The sequence below is a fragment of the Sinocyclocheilus anshuiensis genome, unplaced genomic scaffold (assembly GCF_001515605.1).
Source record: "Sinocyclocheilus anshuiensis isolate Anshui unplaced genomic scaffold, SAMN03320099.WGS_v1.1 scaffold937, whole genome shotgun sequence".
Classification (NCBI taxonomy): Eukaryota; Metazoa; Chordata; class Actinopteri; order Cypriniformes; family Cyprinidae; genus Sinocyclocheilus; species Sinocyclocheilus anshuiensis.
Genome location: NW_015554129.1, coordinates 552,715 through 574,430, shown reverse-complemented (window position 1 = coordinate 574,430; position 21,716 = coordinate 552,715). Strand labels below are relative to the sequence as shown.

The following is a 21,716-nucleotide window of genomic DNA, read 5'->3' as shown; positions in this document are numbered from 1 at the left end:
AGGCAATGCCCGAACTGTTCGAACTGTCCTGAGCAGCGGTGCGTCCTCCTGAGCGCGTTCTCAACAGCAGGCGCCTGAGGCATCTTCTTCTTGCTTTACGGCGGATCGCAGACTTATTACCACCACCTATCTCTCAAATGGTCCATTGACACTCCTAATTGAGATTGTAGATAGAGTGTCAGTGGTCCATTTGAGAGATAGGTGGCGGTAATTCACTTATAAGTCTGCGATCCACCGTGTCTCTATGTATCGTCACGAGCCGCAGGGTTTAATTAGGTTTTGTTTGTGTATGTTTTATGACTCTCAAAGCCGTGATTCCCATCCACTTATATTATACGACTGACAGACTGCAACGGTTTGTGTTAAAAATCTTTGTTTGTGTTCTACTGAAGAAACAAAGTCACCTATATCTTGGATGCCCTGGGGGTAAGCAGATAAACATCAAATTTTCATTTTTGGGTGAACTATCCCTTTAAGTCTCTGATCCATTGCCTTGTAGATGGCGGTAATGCTCAATTTGTGACTGCGATCCGCCAATAAAAACGAGTAAGAAGAAGAAGAAGCCTCGGCTAACCTCGGCCAATCAGAACAAAGGACTTGTGACAGCATGTTGATATTTTGTGAATCTATTCCCATGATTATTGTTATATGATATATAGCATGAGGACTCTGCTGAGGCTGAAGCGGGTAATGCCAGAAGGTGAGATTAGTTTATTTTAATCAGAGTGAGACACTGCTATATTGGTAATGGAACACGATGCAGAACATAAAAATAAAAGTGTGTAATAAAAATTTCAGACAGTAGTGTGCATCACTCTTGTCATGATCTCACTACGTTGCATGCTTAGCTCTGCGAGTGTCACTCATCCTCGGCGGAAAATATAACATTTCTTAACTTCTGGCATTCAGATCAAATAACTGTTAAATACTGTGTATACGGAAAATACACTGCTATAGTAGGCTGGTTACATATGTGTACATATGCTACTCCGAAGCTTGTGTCAAAAAAATAAAAAACAACAACAAAAAAAAATTAAACACGAAACATCACAGAATTATCTCATAAACCCATATTTTCCTTACAACAATACAATGAACACACTGTCATGCATGGCAAGCCAAACGACCATGGTCAGGATTTTCGCTAAATAATAAATTACATTTCAGTTTGTTTTTCACCAAACGCTATTGTATGCCCTCAGGACACTTGAAAATTAGAGCACACGTCGTATTGGATCATTCTGTGAAAAAACTCTTACCAGGGTCAACTGTATTATTACTGTTTTACTGTATATTTGTAAACAGGGTCTATGTGTCTTGTGTATTGTGGACTGCCCCTTACGCAAAGAAAAGATATTTCCTAATATAATGATCAATGACATAACGGTATATTAAAAATTGTAACATAATTTATTGTGTAAATATATTACAATATATTGAATAATACATAAGGAATTGATGCTTTCGTGTATTAAAAAATATGTGACAATATATTTACTTATATATCACAATATATGTAATTTAATATTCAGTAATACACATTATAATACATAGATGTACATGTGATAAGATATGTCACTGCTTGTGTAAAAATATATTGCGGTATATACACATACTGTATATGGAAATATATATTTCTTATATTTAATAATCATTTATGATATACACTTTTCGTATTTTAAAATATAGCTAGTTCACAATAGCATAAGCACACCTGCTCATAATAAAGCACTTGGTGAACAGACTATCACTGTGCTGATAAGTGCACAGCCATTACTTTATAAATAAAGTAACATACAATTTAAGTGTTTGGCCAATCGTCTTCCTAACCACAGGCTCTACTCTTCTGGACAATAATAACCCCACAAACTTACACACACCAGAAACCCTTTTACATTTCAAAATAATACAACATTAAACACTAAAAGATCTCCCCCTATATTAATATTTAGCAAAAACACATGACATAACACTTAATTTTAACATGTTTACTCTCCTTTAACAGTCAGAAGCAAAGCATGCTGGGAACTAGAGATCTGCTTTAACTAATTGTGAGAATGTGTGTATATATGTGTGTACATACATTCACATTTATATGGGAGCATCTGTGTGCAATATATACGCAATAAAGACTCAAATATTATAAATATTAGATTTATCTTTGTCTTCATTTCTAAATATATTTGTATGTATATTTGTCAATGCATATATTGCTGTATATTGAAAAATATAAGCTCTAGTTTCCAATATATGGAAATGTATTATGTAATATATCAATTATACTGTATTTTGCAGTATATTCCCATATAGTTTTGTTCCGTAAGGGTGCCTTGTGACACATTTGTTAAGTTCACCTAAAAGTGACAATTTAGTCATTATTATCGCCCTGATGTTGTTTTAATGCTGTAGGACCTTTTTTTCAGACCACAAAAAGATTTTTTTCCCCCACTTGTAGGCCTACTTATCTATATAATTGCTGCAAATAGTGACCAGCTTCAGGCTTTAAAAGAAAATGCAAAAGTATCACAGAATGATTACATACAACTTTTGGCATATTTTCCATGTGTTCTGAAAGCTTACAACAGGGTATGAGGAAAACTAAACCAAAACTGGATTTGGCGAACAACCCCACGGTCACTCAGCCTTCTAGGAAACACAGCTCACAAACGTAGATACAGTACAGGCAGATATGTAAATGAGTAATGATGCAGTGGTGGTGTCTGTTGTAGTGCGGTGGACCATGTGGCAAAACAGATCCTGGTCAAACTCTTCCATCCAGAGACTGGAGTCAAACTCATCCATCCATAAACATCTTATCTCCAAAATTACTGCCACGGGTCCAATTTCAGTCGCTGAGTACATGAGGGAGGCACTCACCAATCCAGTGGCGGTATGTATCATGTCACATTTACTTTTTGTACTGTATATTATAGAACTGTTAAACTTTTTGTGTCCTTACAATTAGCGCTGGGTAAAAATATAGCTTTTCACATGAATCACAATCCTTATTTAAATGACTAAATATTGGTTATTAAAATCCCAAGATCATTTTATTTTCTGTGGATGAATGTAATTTTTTTGGTTGGGCTACTCGATTATGGCAAAAAACATAATAATTCTGGTCAATATTTAAATCACAATTATGTCACACAATTGATGGGTAATATGATCAACTTTCACGAATGAGTAATTGTAGATATGAGTGAAATTTCACAATTACCAATTTTGATAATTCAGCAAAAACTAATACTAGGATAACTAATGTAAATAAAGGTTCCTCAAACCAATTATAGAAGGAAAATAAACTCAGTAATACAATAAGAGCAAAGACACTAATCACAAACAAAAAGGACGAATAAATGCAACAGAACAAAGATACAAATGAAATAAGCAGTGCTCTAAGTTTTCCAGTAAGGTCTACGAACAGTAGTTTTTAGGTAAGTTATAGCTTACAACAGAAATTGAATAAAGTCACATGGGGAACAGTGGTTCTCATTCACATAGATTATGGATATGCATGGGAGAACTTCTCACAAAAAATGCCGCCTAATTCACAGCACAAGTATATGCACATGAATATGTTCTTAAAGGAATAGTTCACCTCAAAAATGAAAATTTGGATTATTCTAAATGAGCAGCCGCATACCCGAGGTTGGTCATTTGCATAAACACGCTCAAACCATCTCCATATATAAGGGCTTTTCACACAACCTTTCCTTTGCAGCATTTTCCCACTCTCTGCATATGACATATTTTGTTGACCAAATGACTGAATTTTGTTGTCTTTAAGAATATCAGTATTACATCATTTCGTAGCTTAGTAACAGGTTATAAAATAGAACAATATTTTATCTGTAGCTCAGATAATGTTAAATTAGCCCTGTAATAAACAATATGTGGTAAAAACAATATGAGCATGGTGAGATGGAAAGATCAAAAACCTCCTAATGCATGCAATTTTTAGAAGCTGGTCATTCTGTATGCAAAGTTTTTTGCACCCTTTTGCCTTTTAATTCATATGGATTATATGAATGTCTATGCATTCATGCAAACACATACCCATCCACCCACCCACTTGTAGACATTATAAGAGGTAGTTATAATAGCAAGCGCTCTTCCACCAAAGACCAAAAGTCTGTTGTTTGCCGTTTTAGGGATATTACGTGAAAAATGACATGCTTGGAGCAGGTGGTGATTTTATTACGTCACCAGAGATCAGTCAAATTTTCGGAGAGGTAAGCATGGTTTTGAATAAAATGATGACTGATACCTACAACCATATAAAAATATGTTCTTATTTTATGACAGTTATATATGGTCTTCCACAGCTGTTGGGTGTCTGGTGTATCAGTGAGTGGATGGCGGCTGGGAAATCCAACACGTTCCAGTTAGTGGAGCTCGGACCAGGTAGAGGCTCATTGGCCAGTGACATCCTGAGGGTAAATACTCCAATGAATATTTTTGGTTTAAACACCCCATCGCCTGTTAGACTGTAATTGTCTGGTAGAGGAAGGTGATATAAAATGTACTAATATTGGTAAATATGAGCAAAACAGGCTGTGGAAAAATCTGTCATCTTGGTCTTTCATTTTATTTTCACTCACTTTTATTTAAAGTGAAATTGTGTGTCACAATGATGCTTAAAGGGATAGTTCACCCCAAAATGAAAATTCTGTCATTAATTACTCACCATCACGTAAGACCTTCGTTCATCTTCGGAACACAAATTAAGATGTTTTTGATGAAATCCGAGAGCTCTCTGACCCTCCCATAGACAGCAACACAACTGCAATGTTCCCAGTCCCAGAAACCTAACAAGGGCATCCATGTGACATCAGTGGCTCAACTTCAAATTAGTGAAGCTACGAGAATACTTTTTGTGTGCAAAGAAAGCAAAAAAAAAACATAATTTATTCAACAATTACCTCTTCTTCCATCATTTTGGAGAGTACCACGGCGCATGTGAAATCAACATAATCAGCGGGGTGTTTACGTTTAGCATGCGCGCGTTTTCTCCTGAACGTAAACAACGCTGATTACGTTCTGGGAAAAGCACGCACATGCGTCATGGTACTCTCCAAAATGGCAGAAGACATTAACTCTGGGAGAAGAATTGTTGAATAAATTATTTTTGTTTTCTTTGCATTTGTTTTCTTCATTCATACAGTTTGAAAAGGTTGAAGTGAATTACAAGGGTGTTCATATTGGGCTGTGTTTACATTAATCTCACATCATAAAAGCATAAAAGCCAAGGTGCAAGTACATTTAACCACTAACATGACTTGTGCCGAATGCACAAGGGCTCTTCTTTGTGAGCATTCGAGTGTGAGGTTAAAAACTAGCCTAGAGCGCCGTCTACTGTTAAAAACTAAGATCAGAATTGATTCTAGAGAGATTCGCAATGCATTCAGATAATCTCAGAATCGATCCACGAATTGCGATGCATCAATTTATTGTCCCAGCCCTAGCTTTTACCAGCTTTCCTTCGACCTGCACTGACTGCTCAGGTGCCTTTCTCAGTACAGCGCGATGTATGATACAACCTGCTGTCCATGCCCTAGCCCCTGGGGACGAGGTTCAGTGGGCATGGGCTCAACCTGTGGTACAGGGGCTGCCGACCTGCTTACTGGTTGAGAGGTGCCCTCCAGCAGTCGCCGGTTCGTTGCCTTGCTCCAGGGAATTGTTGCCACTCTCTCTCCAGCATCACAAGCACATGCTGCTTCTGACAGCTCCACCGCTTCAATAAGGTCAGCCAGGGAGGCAGGCGGTCAATAACCATTCTCTCAGCGACTTGGGTAGCAGTAGGATCGCAAGTTAAGATCCTGAGGTGAGCGAGCCGGATTAACTAAGCAGCCTGAGTCTGCACCGGTGCTTGGTCATACGACCAGTCATGAAACTGCTGGGCTGCGCAGACAGGAGTCAGCCCCACTCCTGCCAGGATTTCTTTTTTTAACATCTCATAATGCTCGCTCTTTGGGGGCTGCAAGGAATAGTAGGGTCGCTGCTCTTCCTCTGTAAGAAAGGACGAACCAACAAATAACGATTCGTTCACAAATCAGACGTTGCTAAACTTTTAACGCACCACAGATGCCAAAACATGTTTAGTTGGTCATGGTTTTTCATGGCGAAGTTAGGCTGTCAAAAAAAAATTTGAATTTCGAATATTCGTCGAGTTTAAAATAAAAATCCACGTTCGAATGCAAAAACGTTGCATTCGAATTTTAGTTGTGCGTTAAGGAGGCAGCCTTATCAGCGGCACGAGATGCGATGACGATGTAAGTGTCGTTGCATTATAATGTTTTTGTTAGCCTATCAAGTTGAAGCCACTAGATGCGGCGCTGCTGCGTTGTTCATTAAAAATATTGCGGAAAAAGAGAACATCAATGCAGAGAAGGTCTTGTTTCAATCAAAACTGAAACCAAGCCGTTCACACAGAACACATATTTCGCACATTTTCTAGAGGGACATCTATCACAGTTGCACTCGCGTCTCGCACAAAGGAGCCGCATGATTAGAAAGTCATGTAAAATTAAAGCAAGTTTAACTTTGAAAAAAACATAGAGACTTTATGGTGGGTTTTTTCCCCCATCCCACTGCATCTCATGTTTTTAAATGAAAAATGTACTCTGTGTGATTGGCTTTCCACCCTTTGTATTAAACTATGCATACAAAGATGATGCATTTTTGTTTATAGTTGTTTAAGCAACTTAATTATAATTGGTTTATAAACATTATTTTAAACATTATGCACTTTTTTTCACAGATAGTCATGTTATCTTATGCTTTGAATAAACTTTTGCTCGATGCACCCTCTTGTGGCCTCAGAAAAGAAGCCAAAAGCTTTTCTTCATCCTAACTGAAATTATGCATTTTAAATTCAAATATAATTCGAATTTTGATAATATTTAAGTACAAAATGAGAATTTAGTTTTTCAGTCATTTTGACAGCTCTAGGACGCAATAATGCGGGCCCACTCCTCCCTCTCCTAGCCCTCTCGCCCCTCTTAAACCTCAAATGTGTGGAGGTATGCCTCGATATCATCCTGGTTGGTGAGCTTGGTGAGTAGCTGAAAGGCGGGGATCTGGGAGAGAGGTTCATCCTACTGCCCCTCGCCTCATCTGCTCCACTACCTACTCCGTACATTCCTGTCTGGCGGGGAGTTGCTCCTTGAACTGCTGCTGGTGGATCGTAATCTCAATGAGCCATCTGATGACTTCTTCCATGTCGAGTGAGAGAGAGAGCGGATTCTGCGAAGAAAAACAACAGATGTTATTAGCATGGGTCTTTTATATCAATACACTTTTTTTGCCCGCATTCTCCACCACTGTGGCAGGATGAATGAGAACATGGACACAGATGTAGTTGAAGTCAACAGAAAAACCCCAGAGGGTGGTTTTATTGAAGTCTCAATAAACACCATAGGAGGGTAAAGTGGAGAGCTTGCTCCTTCCTTTCTTGCTCTGCTTCTGTTTATATCTCCTCTTCTTAATGAAACTCAGCTGTGTTCGATCAGCGTGTACTCAGAGCGGCTGATTAGTTGTAGAGCGGTGTTTCCAGGGTGACACACTTACATTTAATTTAGGGAGATTGTATCTGAAGCTAAGAATTATCCATCCCTTATATCACAGATTACTTTTTTTTTTAATGCTAATAAAACATTGTCATTTAAATCAGGATAAAATACAATTAATACATTTGCATCTGGTCTGGGGTGTATTCCAGAAAGCAAGTTTAACTTACCATCTACTAAACCCTGAACTCTCGGTTGATTATTAACTCAAACCTTGCTTATTCAATCTATGTTGGTTCCAAAAATGCATCCAGGAGCAAGTTCATTCAACAAAGAGTATGTTCCTGGCTTACTCGCAAGACATTCTCAACAGAGCAACGAATCGACAAGTCGCTATGGAAACAGACGCTAAGAAAAAGCACGCAATGCTGCTTCTTTCTTCTTCTTCTGTAAAAAGTCCATTTGCATACTTGGTTCATATCGCCACCTAACTGGTGGTTGTGCAGTCATTTTTCTTTTTTTTCTGTTTAATTTTTAATCCTTGAGAATAAAAATTATATTGTTTGTTTGATGCTAATTATATAATAAGTCATATCAGATATGTATTTTTATTATAGAAATACATTATAGAAAATGGCGATCATGATATGTGAGATAATATAAAATGAAATATATATATATAATAAATTAAACATTACTTGTCATAATAGTGTTTTATTGTTTATACAGATAACTATTATATATGCCAATAAAAATAAATATAGTAACCATATTAGTGCTTATATTAGTGCTTTATAATTAACATACTATATTACATAACTATGTTGTAATAATATATAATATTGTGCGCAATCTGTCATGCCCACTAGAGTCTCGCTGAAGTGAACTAACCCTGAAACATAACCTACTCCGGAGCAGGTTATGTTCAGAAAACAAGTTGCTATGGCTACTTACATACACTGAAAGTTCCCCCTGTTTTTGGAACCAAAAGCTGAGTTTATCCACTTACTTACCTTAAAACATACCCGGGTATGTCACATAACCTGCTTTCTGGAATACCCCCTGAACAGATAAATTAATTGTTTAAATCATGACATTTTGCCTTGTGTGGATATAATAATTATAATTCCTTACATTTATATAGCGCTTTTCTGGGCACTCAAAGCGCTTTACATAGAAGGGGGGAATCTCCTCAACCATCACCAGTGTGCAGCATCTACCTGGATGATGCCACGGCAGCCATATTGCGCCAGAACGCCCACCACACACCAGCTTATTGGTGGAGAGGAGACAGAGTGATGAAGCCAATCAGTGTATGGGGATGATTAGGAGGCCATGATGGTCAGAGGCCAATGGGCGAATTTGGCCAGGATGCCGCGGTTACACCCCTACTCTTTTTCGAAGGACATCACACAAAACACACATACTGGTAAAAAATGTATAGCCTGAATGCACTGTAAGTCGCTTTGGATAAAAGTGTCTGCTAAATGCATAAATTATTATCCTGGGATTTTTGACCACAGAGAGTCAGGACCTCGGTTTAACGTCTCATCCGAAAGACAGTGCTTTTTTTACAGTATAGTGTCCCCGTGACTATACTGGGGCATTGGGACCCACACAGACCACAGGGTGAGCACCCCCTGCTGGCCTCACTAACACCTCTTCCAACAGCAACCTAGTTTTCCAAGGAGGTCTCCCATCCAGCTACTGACCAGGCTCAACCCTGCTTAGCTTCAGTGGGCAACCAGTCTTGGGCTGCAGGTTGATATGGCTGTTGGCATATAAACTGCAAAGACTTTTTTTCACTGCAAGGTTTTGCTTATATGTACCAAAGGTGACAACCAGCAAAGGGTGCTGTATAATATATTGCATATCCCCCAAAATTTGGTTGTTGTGCCGCTGTTCTCAGAAATACTACATGCAAACAACACTGAATACAATATAGAGTATCAAAAGGAATGCATTTTGTACTTGTGTGGGGATGTACACAAGTGTGGGGATACTTTGAATTTTTATATAAACAAGTGTGATCATATGTAACAGGTCTTCAGTCAGTTGAAAACTGTCCTGGGTGAGACGGATATCTCTGTTCATCTTGTGGAGGTCAGCCCAAAGTTGAGCCAATTTCAGGCTGAATGTCTAACTGTTGATAATACACAGCCCAATGATGGTGATCAGCCTGTTTACCGCAGTGGCACCACACGTACAGGCCTGCCTATATACTGGTACCGCAGGATTGAGGACATCCCAAGAGGTACGGATGCATCAAACTGTCATGTAATTGCACAAACTCTAGTTGATGGGAATTGAAGCTCTTAGTTTGTTGTAGCTAAAGTCTGCTTTCCTTTGCCAGGTTTTAGTGTCTTCCTTGCCCATGAGTTTTTTGACGCTATACCCGTTCACAAGTTTCAGGTACATCGGACTATTAACTTCAGTATTCACATGAAATATTAAAAATCTTAGGATAAATGAATTTTAAATAACAATTTTTCAAACATGAACATTAGTATTACCTTACAGGCCAAAATGAATTTTTCTTTTTCGTTTAGAGAACAGAGAAAGGTTGGCGGGAGGTGATGGTTGACATTGATCCTGAAAGTCCAGAAAAACTGAGATTTGTGGTTTCTCACAGTCCTACACTGGCCTCCAGCATTCTTATACAGGTGAGTTCCTCCTCTTTTGTTAACATTGTCATGTGACTGATCACAGGCAGCTGATGGGAAGAAATGCAATGTTAATTTTACAATTTTAATTCTATAGTACATTTAAAAATAACAGCAATGCTTTCCAAAGTAGTAAGGTTAAACGGAAATATATATATAAAATATATAAAATAATATAAGAAATAAATATCAAATATGTACATTCACACAACACTTTAACAACAGTTAACGTATCGTGATGGTGTAGTTACAGCATTTGCTGGCTAAAGAGGGTGACGCCTGGCAGTCAATTTCTGACTCCCTGGAGCGGTGTGTAACTATGTCAAAAAACCCATCAAATATTAAATATCATAAGAGGGATGACCCTTATAGATGCTCACGATTACGAAAATATCAGATAATTTTGTTGTGTTTTGAACTGTTTTAAAAAGATTTCTCTGTTTCATCATCTTGGGCGTCCTTGTTTTTCACTGACTGAACCCTGTAAATTATTATTTTTAGAAGGATGAAAACAGACAGCATGTGGAAGTATGTCCAGAAGGTGGAGTCATTGTTCAGAAACTGACCAATCAGATTGCAGAGGACGGAGGTGCAGCCTTGATTGTAGACTATGGACATGATGGAACAAAAACTGATACTTTCAGAGTAAGTGCCATACGAGTCATCTTTCTAATGCTTATTCCGTCCTCAACAGATTTGTTAATAAAATATCTGTTTTATTTCCTATGTCTATTCTTGTTTTTTCCCTTTCCTGTTGTTAACAGTATACCATCATGCTATTTGATGAAAAATGAAGAAAAGAACAGCCGAGTCTGATTCACACTAGTGAAGGAAAGATTGGGTTATTTTACCGGCTCTCTTTTCGATCTCATTCAGCAATATCTGCAAATACTTCATTTAAAAGTAATTTAAAATGTTAAATTCTCAGTAAATGCTCACATACCCAATCTTGTTCCAGTGAAACAGGAAGTCATGTTTTACTACTTAAGTGTTCAGAATCACTTCAGTACAGGTGCGTCTCAATAAATTAGAATGTCGTGGAAAACTTCATTTATATCACGTACATGTACAGTAAATGAACATACTTTCCAGAAGGTCAACAATTCACTAAAAATGTTTTTTTTATTGGTCTTAGGAAGTACTCTAATTTGTTCAGATAGTGAATTGGTGGGTTTTTGTTAAATGTGAGCCAAAATCATCACAATTAAAAGAACCAAAGACTTAAACTACTTCAGTCTGTGTGCATTGAATTTATTTAATACACGAGTTTCACAATTTGAGTTGAATTACTGAAATAAATGAAGTTTTCCACGACATTCTAATTTATTGAGATGTACCTGTACTCCCCATAAAGTTCAGTTCCATTGATTGAGTGTACTGTAGATTTACATTCATTTTACAAATGTTGTCCCAAAGCCCATCCACTGATTCCACACGAGACTGATCTGTTTTCTGAAATTTGAGTCAGGCAGTCACCGTATTTTGTTGTTAAAAAGTTAATTTCTGTGGCAGGGCTTTAAAGGCCATCAACTCCACAATGTCTTGGAGGCACCTGGCATGGCAGACTTGACAGCAGATGTTGACTTCAGTTACCTGAGAAAAATGACAGGAAATGAGGTGACCTGCTTGGGACCCATCACACAGAGATCCTTCCTGAAGAACATGGGCATTGACTCACGCTTGCAGGTGAGAATGACAACACTAATGTCTGTGTGCTCCCTCCAAAAGCATTCGGAGTTTCCAAAAGAAAACCCACCACTTTGCATTTTTGCGTTTCCCTTATCTGACACACAATACTCTGTTCATGGAGCTGATGACCTGAATCAGGTGTGTTAAATAAGGAAGACAGTCATATAAAATGTGCAAAGCGGTGGGTTCCCAGGACCAGAGTTGAGCACCCCAGTATTAGACCTCTCTGAGGTCTAGATACAGTCCGATATTTGAAGCAGTTAATGTTAACTCTTTTACAAGCCAAAAAAGGGAGGAAAAGGCAGGAAATAGGAAAGATGTGACGAGAGTGAGCAGAGCTTATTGAATACTCTTAGTATCGTCTTTTTCTTTGCGGTGTCTGACTTGGTTTGACCAGTACTGCATCCATGTCCCAACATCTAGCTGTAGGCCTTCCCAAAAGTGTCTAAGCTGTTTTAGCAGTAAAGGGAGGGAGAAATCCTATTTGCTGTTAGGGGGATGATAATATAAGACAGGTCATTGGACACATTGTGAATCACGCCAAGATTGCCTAAACCCAATATTTTTAGCTTTGTTAGTAATGTTAAGGGGTTTATTCCTCTCCAAATAACCATCAAGCCAAATGTATCTGTTAGTGATGGGCTACGAGAGACATTGTCCAATGAGGAACATCTCATGAAATGTGAATCAAATTCACATTGCCCATGTTTCATGTAACTGGTCAGGTGCATGTTGTTTCAGGTTATTTCTCGATGATTGTAAACTGTGGAAACTGTAGTAGTTTTATTTCATTCATCTCCAGTTTTGTTAAAGAGAGGGAGTTTGGGAAGATTCTTTATTTTTTTGTTTTATTTCCAGGGCCCTGTTTACAGCTGGTATAAAGATCAGATTACAAGCAAACAGAGCTTCTGCACAAAGTTTTGTACTTGTATATTTATCTGCTTTTTAAAATACTGTGATGCAATGACAAAACATATGGAAAAAAAAATATGCTGACATGTTTCATATGCTCGGAAAATGAACGCTGTAGGTTCACACTAGAACTGGTGGAAGAATATTGTGCTCGATATGTTTACTGATGCCCACTGAATTGAACAATTCTGTATGTGACGACCAACAAAACAAAAAAAAACACTGGAAAACATTAGATAGTACACAAGATATTATCATTTTAAAACATTGAAGCATAACAGATAAAATAAAGCATTTTCTAAACTATGGATGAACCCTGGATTTAATACAACACTGCAAACGCCTGTGACTAAACCACTTTACAACTAGTATATTTTAGAAACATTCCATAGCATCCCCCCCGTCACGTATACAGGAATCTAAGGCTCAGGTGAAGCAGATCAGGAGGTCTGGTCCACCAAGTGGGAGAAAGATACAGTTATTATTCTAGTTTCTGGTCATCACTTCTTCCTTTTGACACTCTTCAGCTTTTGGGCCTTTCCGAACTTTCTCTTGTTGAACATGGCCTTTTTCCGTCGCAGAGTTTTGACATCTCTACCATGAATCCAGTCATTCCGTTTAACTTCCCACTTCAGCTGCTTAACATCTGATTGAAGAGACACAGGAGAATGAGGTAAGATTTCGCTCCACAAAAGCAGCAAATCTAAAGTTTCTTCCAACAGATTTCACTCACAGAAACGTTTTGAACAATTTGGAATGATAAAACATATTACTCTTTATTGTTGTGTATGAACTAATTTTTCTTTTGGAAAACAAATCTATTTTCAGCACTCACCAGCTTTGTCCGTATTGGCCATTGCATTCATATCACTGTTGTCAAACTTCAAGCTCGTGTTTTCTTCCAGCAAACAGCCAAACTGTTTAAAAAGACAATAGAAAGACATTTTCTTTTCATTCAGCGGCATTTTTGTTAAAGTTGCTTAAAATCTCCTCTCTTCTGAGGTGATGTACGTGCAAATGTGTCTAATTTACTAAGAATTATTTACAAATGTACATTGTCTATAAATTTGCTCATTGCATATATAATATGGCACGTTTTTGGTGTAGGAATAACTGGCTAAGCACTTCCATCATAACTGTGGGTGGAGTCACCCTGCTTTAACTGGAGACTGTAAAGTGACTGCAAAAATGGCCTTGGTGTAATTCACTACTAGACAAAGTGGTACTAATTAGCCATTGTAACTTTCACTAACATGAAAAGAGGGTGAAATCAGAGTGATACAAAACATGAAAGTAACACTGTTGCAACAGAAAACAGACAAATACACAGTTTAGTATTTATAAAATACTAGTCTTTAAAAAATGTAAAATATGTTGTGAAGTGTAACATTGTTTAATTCAGCCCATAATAAATCCTCTACCTCTTCAGCTGATGCAAACACTGACTGGTCCTCCATTTTTCCTTTCTTTTTCTTCTTTGCAGGTTGAGCACCTTTTGGATGATGCACACACACGCGCGCACACACACGCACGCACACACACGCACGCACACACACACGCACACACACACACACAGGAAACTGAGTTTATTCAGCTGATTGGGAAAATGTAGGGGTGAATCTTACAAAAACACTGAATAAATAAAAAAAAATGGACGAGGAAAAAAAACCCAAAAAAAAAATCCAAAGTCAATTTTTAGGGGTATCCAAACCTGCTCCTGGAGTGCTACCATCCTGTAGAGTTCAGCTCCAACACTAATCAAACACCTGAACCAGCTAATTAAGCGGAACTGGCAAAGTGCTATAATTCAATACTTTGTGGTATAAGCAGAATAAATGGCTCTGGAACAGTTACCGTACCACATGGATATAATAAAACATGGTTTCATGTTTGTTGTAATTAAAACAGAAAGGTTGCTGTATGAACAAAAAATTATATCAAAAGAAAAGCTTCAATTGCAATGAATGCAATGCAATGAAAAACACTCAGAATACCATAAAATATTTTATCGAATGTGATAATGTATCAAAAGTGAAACAACTTTATACCTAAAAGTTTAAGCTGCAACAGTTTTAAATGAAAACTAATTCTGACTATTATTTACTCATGCAATATATTATTTTTTATAAAACCTTTGTAATTATCGGACCGCCATCAATTTGTAGCAGTGAATGAAGAGGTATCATATCGATCACAAGTGCAGTATGGAGTACCTCAAGGCTCCGTACTAGGGCCGCTTACTTTTCACACTTTACATGTTACCCTTGGGAGATATCATCAGGAAACACAGTGTTAGCTTTCACTGTTATGCTGATCATACTCGGCTCTATATTTCTTCGCGGCCCGGCGAAACATACCAATTTGAAAAACGAATGGAATGCATCGTCGATATAAAAAACTGGATGACGAGTAATTTCTTACTGCTAAATTCTGAAAAAACAGAGGTGTTAATTATCAGACCTAAAACCTCCGCATGTAATAACCTAGAACACTGTGTAAGACTCAATGGCTGCTCTGTCAATTCTTCGTCATCAGTTAGGAACCTAGGTGTGCTATTTGATAGCAATCTTTCCTTTGAAAGCCACGTTTCTAGCATTTGTAAAACTGCATTTTTCCATCTCAAAAATATATCTAAATGATGACCTAAGCTCTCAATGTCAAATGCAGAAACGTTAATTCATGCGTTCATGACCTCAAGGTTAGATTATTGTAATCGGCGCAAGTGAGAACTCTGATTGGATGTTCAGTTTAGCGAACGAGTCCGTGCTCGAGAATTAAAGCAAAAGTGACGAAAACAGGCGGCACAGAGAGAAGGCTGTTTTAATGTTACGTGATCTTACACAAGCATTCCAATATGCAAATGTTTGCATAACAACATGAGCCAATTAAAATGAAGAAAATTATCAACATAACTGATATTCAAAATGGTAAGCAAGCACTGCTTTGTTTATGTTTCGTATATCTGCGTACATCTTTGATTCGGTTTGTCCTTTTGAATGACGAATATTCACTATTGATATCTGCTGATATAGACAGTTAATTCCTCTCATGCAGGCACAGAACGTGTTAGATTGTAGTCGGTTGTAGTCTGAGCAGTGTGTTCAAGTGCAGCTTTTTGATCCAGACGCTGCTGATGCGAGGCGACAACACCATCGGCTTTTGTCGCTGCTAGTTCTTTGAAGTCAGCTTGGTGTGTCCCAGCCTTTAGATCTTTTCCATTTCTCATTTTGCATTATCTTTGACAATACGAAGACATACTTATTTTTAACTTTAATAATGAAAGATTTGACACACCTGCATCATCATCATCATCTTTTTCTTCTATGTCCATAAACTCTCCACCTTCATCCTCAAGTTCATCTTCAAAGTCTTCATCCATGCTGCCCAAAGAGACCTCCTCATCATCAAGATCATCTTCATCGTCATCATCAGAATCTTCTCCGTCTTTATCTCGACCTTTCTTGGACTTGGGCATCACATTGCTGCAACAAAGATAGTTTGGCCACCATGTATATGTGGTGGTAAATACAACCCAGTCACATGTGAAACTCGTCACTCATCAATATGTGACCACATTAATGTCACAAATAAAACATTTAATAATTTGTAAAATGCATTTCAACAGATCACGCGCATGTTTATTCATTATGTCCTTTTTTTAGCACATCCATTCCCTTTTAAAGAGCCCTGCATGACATGTCGAAAAATATAATGTCCGTGAATTAACTAATCACTTTTTATTCTTCAAAAAGTGAGAACACTATTTATTTGTTCATATGATTTAACAAAAAAAAAAAATGAAACTACTAAGAAAATGTTAGTCATAATTTAACAAACACATTCAGCCAACACTGATTTTCATTCATTTTTCATTGCTATGGTTATCACTGTCAATGATGTCAAAACATTTTTAGTGACTAATGAAACAATAATTTAGCGGATTCAGTCCTGCATTTATATGTGGCTGCATGAAAAACAAAAATTTTACTTAAATTGTAAAGAACGCTCCTCGAAGTTGACAACACTGCACAATGAATCTCTAATTTACATTGTGTGTGGACTTTGTTGATCCCGAGAGAACTTGAGGACGTTATTAATCCATAACCGTCCCTTTTTTTTGGTTTCATTGTTTTAGCTAAATCGTAGCCATGTTTTATTAATTTGTTTCTCATTTAATAGGGGATGAAATACAACATTTGTTAAAGGAATAAAAAAAAAAAAAAAAAAAATCTTAATTCGTAGACTGATATCTTTTTCTCACATCACTTGTAGGAGTAGTTATCGGTTATTTGTTACCTGTTAAAAAGGACAATCTAAAAAATCTAAAATACAGTGTAGTACTGTGTAGCATATAGTAAAACACAGTAAAAGCTCAGTCTTGACATTTACTACGCTGCTTGAATTCATTCTAAATACATGCAAGTTCATAAGTACTAAATATGCTTCTGTGAATTATAACTATAGTGTTTTTCTTTTTATCTGCTGACTGCAACAATCAAAATCTAGTCCACCATTTCTAATATATTTTGAGATTGATTATATTGAAAAATATAATTTCATTTGAAAGAACGCATCAAAGTGGTCTTTAATTTGATCTGCTTTCCCCCCACTTCTTATTTTCTTACATACTAGATCCTTATCAACCAGAACATAAGAAAATGGTGCTTTCCACCACGCCTGCAGTGTCATTACTACACATGATGAAGATGCAACAGTGTAAACAGTACTGGACATACCCTGCAAAGTCCAAGTCATCATCCTTGAACTCCGTGAAAAAGCTGTCTCCTTCATAAACATCTGAGACGACAAAATTTTGGTCAGGTTTCTCACATGAAACTTTAAAGAATAAAGAAAAAACGTGTCAATTTCAGGGCCTACCCAGCACCCTCTCAAATTCATCATCGTCAACATCTTCCACACTCTCATTGTCCTCGTTTCTGTTTGGTCTTTTCCACCGTTTCTCTGCATCTCGCTTCTTAAAGTACCTGAGTGACACATAACAGCACATTTACATTATTTTAGCCCTCTCCTGAATGACAACAGTCATTTGTATTTGATGGATGACTCTACTAACCTGTAGAAGAACACCTCATCCACAGGTATCTGACTCTCCTCTTTGGCCAAATATTCTTCACAGTTCACTGCACAAAAACAAACAAATAAACAAATCTGACTGTTGTTCTTCCTCATAGCCTGTTATAAAACCAGGCTGTTATAGTTCTGGCTCATAAATGTATACAGAAACAAGGTGTTATTATTTAATTAATCTACCAATAATGTCCAACCTACTCCCTTACCCCCATTTCAGGATGCCTTTTTGGATATTTTAAGATTTGGTTACCTGGACTTTTGATGGAAGGACATAAAACTCTCATATTTCATTCAAAATATCTTAACCAAAAGTCTAGTGTTTGGAACAATGTGAGGATGAGTAAAGGATGGCAATTTTAATTTTTGGATGAACTAACCCTTTAAATCTCAAGATCTATCTTTTAGTCTAAGCTGTTTTCATTTGATGCCTGAGCAAAATTTCACTAAACATTATTTGTAGCGCTCCTCCCACCCAAAATAATCTTACTTTTGATAAAAAATAAAAATCTCAACTTTCAGATTAATTTTTTCACAAAATTCATTTTGGCATTTTATAAGTGGCAGCACAGAGCACACATGAACCAGTCATCTCCTCTTTACTAGTTACAGCACAAAATATAATATACATGACAGTAGTACAACTTACTGAAATGCATCATGTACCTGTGTTTTAACCACAATTTTTTTTTAAATAAAATAGCTTGTGTGCCAGCTAATGCCACATTTATCTTGGGAACGATATCCAGTGTTCATAGTTCTGTTAGTTAGCTGGAAAAAAATCTCTAGAAAGGAGCTTAGTTACCTTTTCTCTTGATGAATATTTAAGTGTGAATAAATCTGTTGAGTTTTTATGAAAAGTAACTTATGTGCAATTTAAATATTTTTATTAAATCTTTGGAAAATAAAGCACTCGTAAGGTTTGCAGCTTTTTTGGAAATGTTTGATAATTTCCATTGAAGCATTACAGCTGTCATTAGCCAAGATTTCAAGCTTAAAAAAAAAAAAACTTAAATTTTGGTAAGTAGCAATAAAAATCTGCCCTTGAGCTATTTCCATTCACAAATTTTGCTATATTGCAAATTCTAGATCTTTCACATTCCAGATATCCCTAAATCTTTGTAAAATTTGTTGGCGTAATGAAACAATTGAAACTGGCCAGCTTACTAATTTCACAAATTTTAATAGTATTAAATTAGAAAATATTGGGGGAAAAAAGGAGCAGCTGCTCATCTGATTGGACTGCATGTAAACTCTGTGCATGTATAGTATAGTAGTAAATAACTGCTCACCATCTGAATTAGGGCTGCACGATAAATCGCATGCGATTGTCATGCGCATCTCGTCAGTAAAGCCGGTTCTGTGATTAGTAGTAAGTAAATCTCCATTACGTGCTTTCAGATGGAGCGGCATTTAATACACAGAGCTGTAGATCACCCATGCGATTTTATCATGCAGCCCTTAATCTGAATTCTGTAATAATTCAACGAATATGCTAAATAAAATTTTTTGGCACAACACACAATGATACAGGACTCACCAGGTAATGACTGAATATTGTTGAACGTCCTCCTGTATTTGGGCTGCATCACTGTAGCATCTGTGTTTTCTAGAATGTAAAGGATACATTTAGCAAAATGAATGAAGTCACCAGTTCAAGAGTCCAAAGTGGCATTTTGCAGAGTTTGCTTACTTTTTCCCTTCGTTTGCTTTGGATTCCTAAATACAAAACGATCTAAGAATCGGATAAGTGTGAAGTCCTGAAGCGGATCCCCTGTGTACAGGATGAACTCTCCCTGTGGGTCAAATGAATAATACTAATAATATTAAATTTTGTTAAGACAAACTTTGATGGCCAAAAGTTTTAAGTTGCTTAAAAAGCTGAAGTTTGAAGATTTCAAAGTCATGCAGTCTAAACCGCACTTCCAGTCATGTAGGATGATTAAGCCCCGTTTACACGTTTACAAGACAAATGTTCGATGTGATTATATGTGAGTCCAGGCTGGACTATTGCAATGCTCTCTTGGCAGGTCTTCCAGCCAGTTCTATCAAACCTCTACAATTAATCCAGAATGCAGATGCAAGATTAATATTTAACAAGCCGAAAAGAATGCACGTCACACCTCTGTTTATCAGTTTGCACTGGCTACCAATAGCTGCTCACATAAAATTCAAGGCATTAATGTTTGCCTACAAAACCACCACTGGCTCTGCACCCCTTTACATAAATTAATTACTTCAGACTTATGTGCCCTCTAGAAGCTTGCGTTCTGCAAGTGAACGGCGTATTATTGTGCCATCCCAAAGAGGCACAAAATCACTTTCACTGACTTTTACATTAAATGTTCCCTCCTGGTGGAATGACCTGCCCAACTCAACTATAGCACATCCATATTATTGCTCTTTTGTTGGTTTTGATTGCTTCTACGTAGTGTCCTCATTTGTAAGTCGCTTTGGATAAAAGCGTCTGCTAAATGAATAAATGTAAATGTAACTGTTTATTTTTAGATGAACTGGCAAGATCTCAGAAAGACTGTATTACTAACAACAGCAGCCTAAAACAATGTCTAACTAGCCATTTCACTATTGGTTTACCAAAAAAACTTTTGCAGCATAAGTGTCATCAACCAAAACAGTTATTTCAGAGGTGGATAAGGTTACTATGATAAAAAAAAAAAAAACAATTACAAAACTACAAAAGGCAAAGATTTTTTTTTTCTGTGCAATGAAAAATCTTTCAAAATAAGACCAGGAGTGTGTAACATTTTGTTTACATAGTACCATTTTGACCTGAATTTAAACAAGAGAAAGTTGTTACCTGCAATAAAGTCTTAGCAAAAAGAGCCACGGAGGGATGGAAATGAAAGGACAGCTGAAAGAAATAACACTCACTTGGTCACAACGTCAGAGCACAGATCACAGTGATAATGAGAAGAATGGAAAGACAGTATCAGCCTCGGTACCTTCTGCAGTTCCCAGAGGGCTGTGTGATCTGCCCCGCAGTATAAAGGGTTTCTGTTCATGGGGTCATATGTCACCTTATTTAAACTACCTGAAGACAAGAAAGGTTTGCAATAAAGAAAAAGGCTCATAAAAAGTGGCATGTGGAGGCAGCTTTATAAAATCAGTAGGCCTGTCACAATAACACAGACAATAAATTGAACCAGAAATAATTGTGATAAATGTATGACATTATTGTTATTTTAAGACCATTTTATGTCACTGATATAATGACAACGTAACAGCATAAGAAATCAAGTACACTCTTTCAAAGAGCCATGAATTTTCAATCCTTAAGAAAATACAGAAACTGGAATTGGAATGTCAAAAAAGTAAATATTTAAATCTAGGAATGGCCAGGGGTAACTATGTACTGAAGTACTTGGAAGTGACCGCAATGAGACTGATCAGGAAAATGCATAGCCGCGGGAACATATTTTATCTGGGGGGGTGCTGGGGGCGGGGCTTGATGTTGCAGGGCGGGGCCATGGAGGGGGATTTTTGACGAAGTCCTAATATAAAACAGCCTAAACTCTTATAGATTAACATACAAGTGAAGACAGAGTTTCATGCGAACCAATATATATTTGTGTTTTTGTGATTTTAGTTCAAGAATTTTTTCTTTAAAGGGGTGGTTGACTGTTTTTTTTTATAGGCTTGATTGTGTTTATGGGGTGCAGTCTAACATGTGTTAATGCTTCGTTTGTTAAAAAACTTATTATTTTTCACATAATTTACCTTTATTCCACACCTCTCTGTCCCTTCTCCGTCCCTTCTCCTCTGAACGCGCTGATCATTTCCTGCTTTTATGAAGCCCCTCCCTCAGAAATACACGATGGGCTCTGATTGATTA

The 21,716-nt window shown here is 37.2% G+C and overlaps 2 protein-coding genes across 2 annotated transcripts in view; one reads left to right on the top strand and one right to left on the bottom strand.

Annotated features, from left to right (window-relative positions):
• The first annotated feature begins 591 nt into the window (after positions 1 to 591).
• Positions 592 to 12,014, top strand: LOC107670241 (NADH dehydrogenase [ubiquinone] complex I, assembly factor 7-like). The gene is made up of 10 exons (XM_016462778.1): positions 592 to 700; positions 2,730 to 2,890; positions 4,155 to 4,235; positions 4,329 to 4,439; positions 9,555 to 9,765; positions 9,865 to 9,923; positions 10,061 to 10,174; positions 10,676 to 10,819; positions 11,687 to 11,880; positions 12,002 to 12,014. The coding sequence occupies exons 1-10, from the start codon at positions 649 to 651 to the stop codon at positions 12,012 to 12,014; spliced, it is 1,140 nt and encodes a 379-aa protein (XP_016318264.1). The 5' UTR covers positions 592 to 648.
• A 680-nt stretch (positions 12,015 to 12,694) lies between these two features.
• cebpz (CCAAT enhancer binding protein zeta) overlaps positions 12,695 to 21,716 on the bottom strand; it is a 50,089-nt gene continuing 41,067 nt past the window's right edge. Inside the window, exons 5-15 of the mRNA XM_016462789.1 lie at positions 20,827 to 20,915; positions 20,682 to 20,735; positions 19,557 to 19,659; positions 19,404 to 19,472; positions 17,850 to 17,916; positions 17,654 to 17,760; positions 17,512 to 17,572; positions 16,070 to 16,257; positions 14,197 to 14,267; positions 13,611 to 13,692; positions 12,695 to 13,421 (exon numbers count right to left, since the gene is read on the bottom strand). Coding sequence (XP_016318275.1) covers positions 13,276 to 13,421; positions 13,611 to 13,692; positions 14,197 to 14,267; positions 16,070 to 16,257; positions 17,512 to 17,572; positions 17,654 to 17,760; positions 17,850 to 17,916; positions 19,404 to 19,472; positions 19,557 to 19,659; positions 20,682 to 20,735; positions 20,827 to 20,915 — 1,037 coding nt within the window. The 3' untranslated portion in view covers positions 12,695 to 13,275. The remainder of the gene's footprint in view (positions 13,422 to 13,610; positions 13,693 to 14,196; positions 14,268 to 16,069; positions 16,258 to 17,511; positions 17,573 to 17,653; positions 17,761 to 17,849; positions 17,917 to 19,403; positions 19,473 to 19,556; positions 19,660 to 20,681; positions 20,736 to 20,826; positions 20,916 to 21,716) is intronic.

Coding starts and splice junctions, on each gene's coding strand:
- LOC107670241 (XM_016462778.1), top strand. CDS start 649: ATGATATATAGCATGAGGACTCTGCTGAGGCTGAAGCGGGTAATGCCA. Junction 2,891..4,154: donor CACTCACCAATCCAGTGGCG/GTATGTATCATG, acceptor TTGCCGTTTTAG/GGATATTACGTGAAAAATGA. Junction 4,440..9,554: donor TGGCCAGTGACATCCTGAGG/GTAAATACTCCA, acceptor CATATGTAACAG/GTCTTCAGTCAGTTGAAAAC.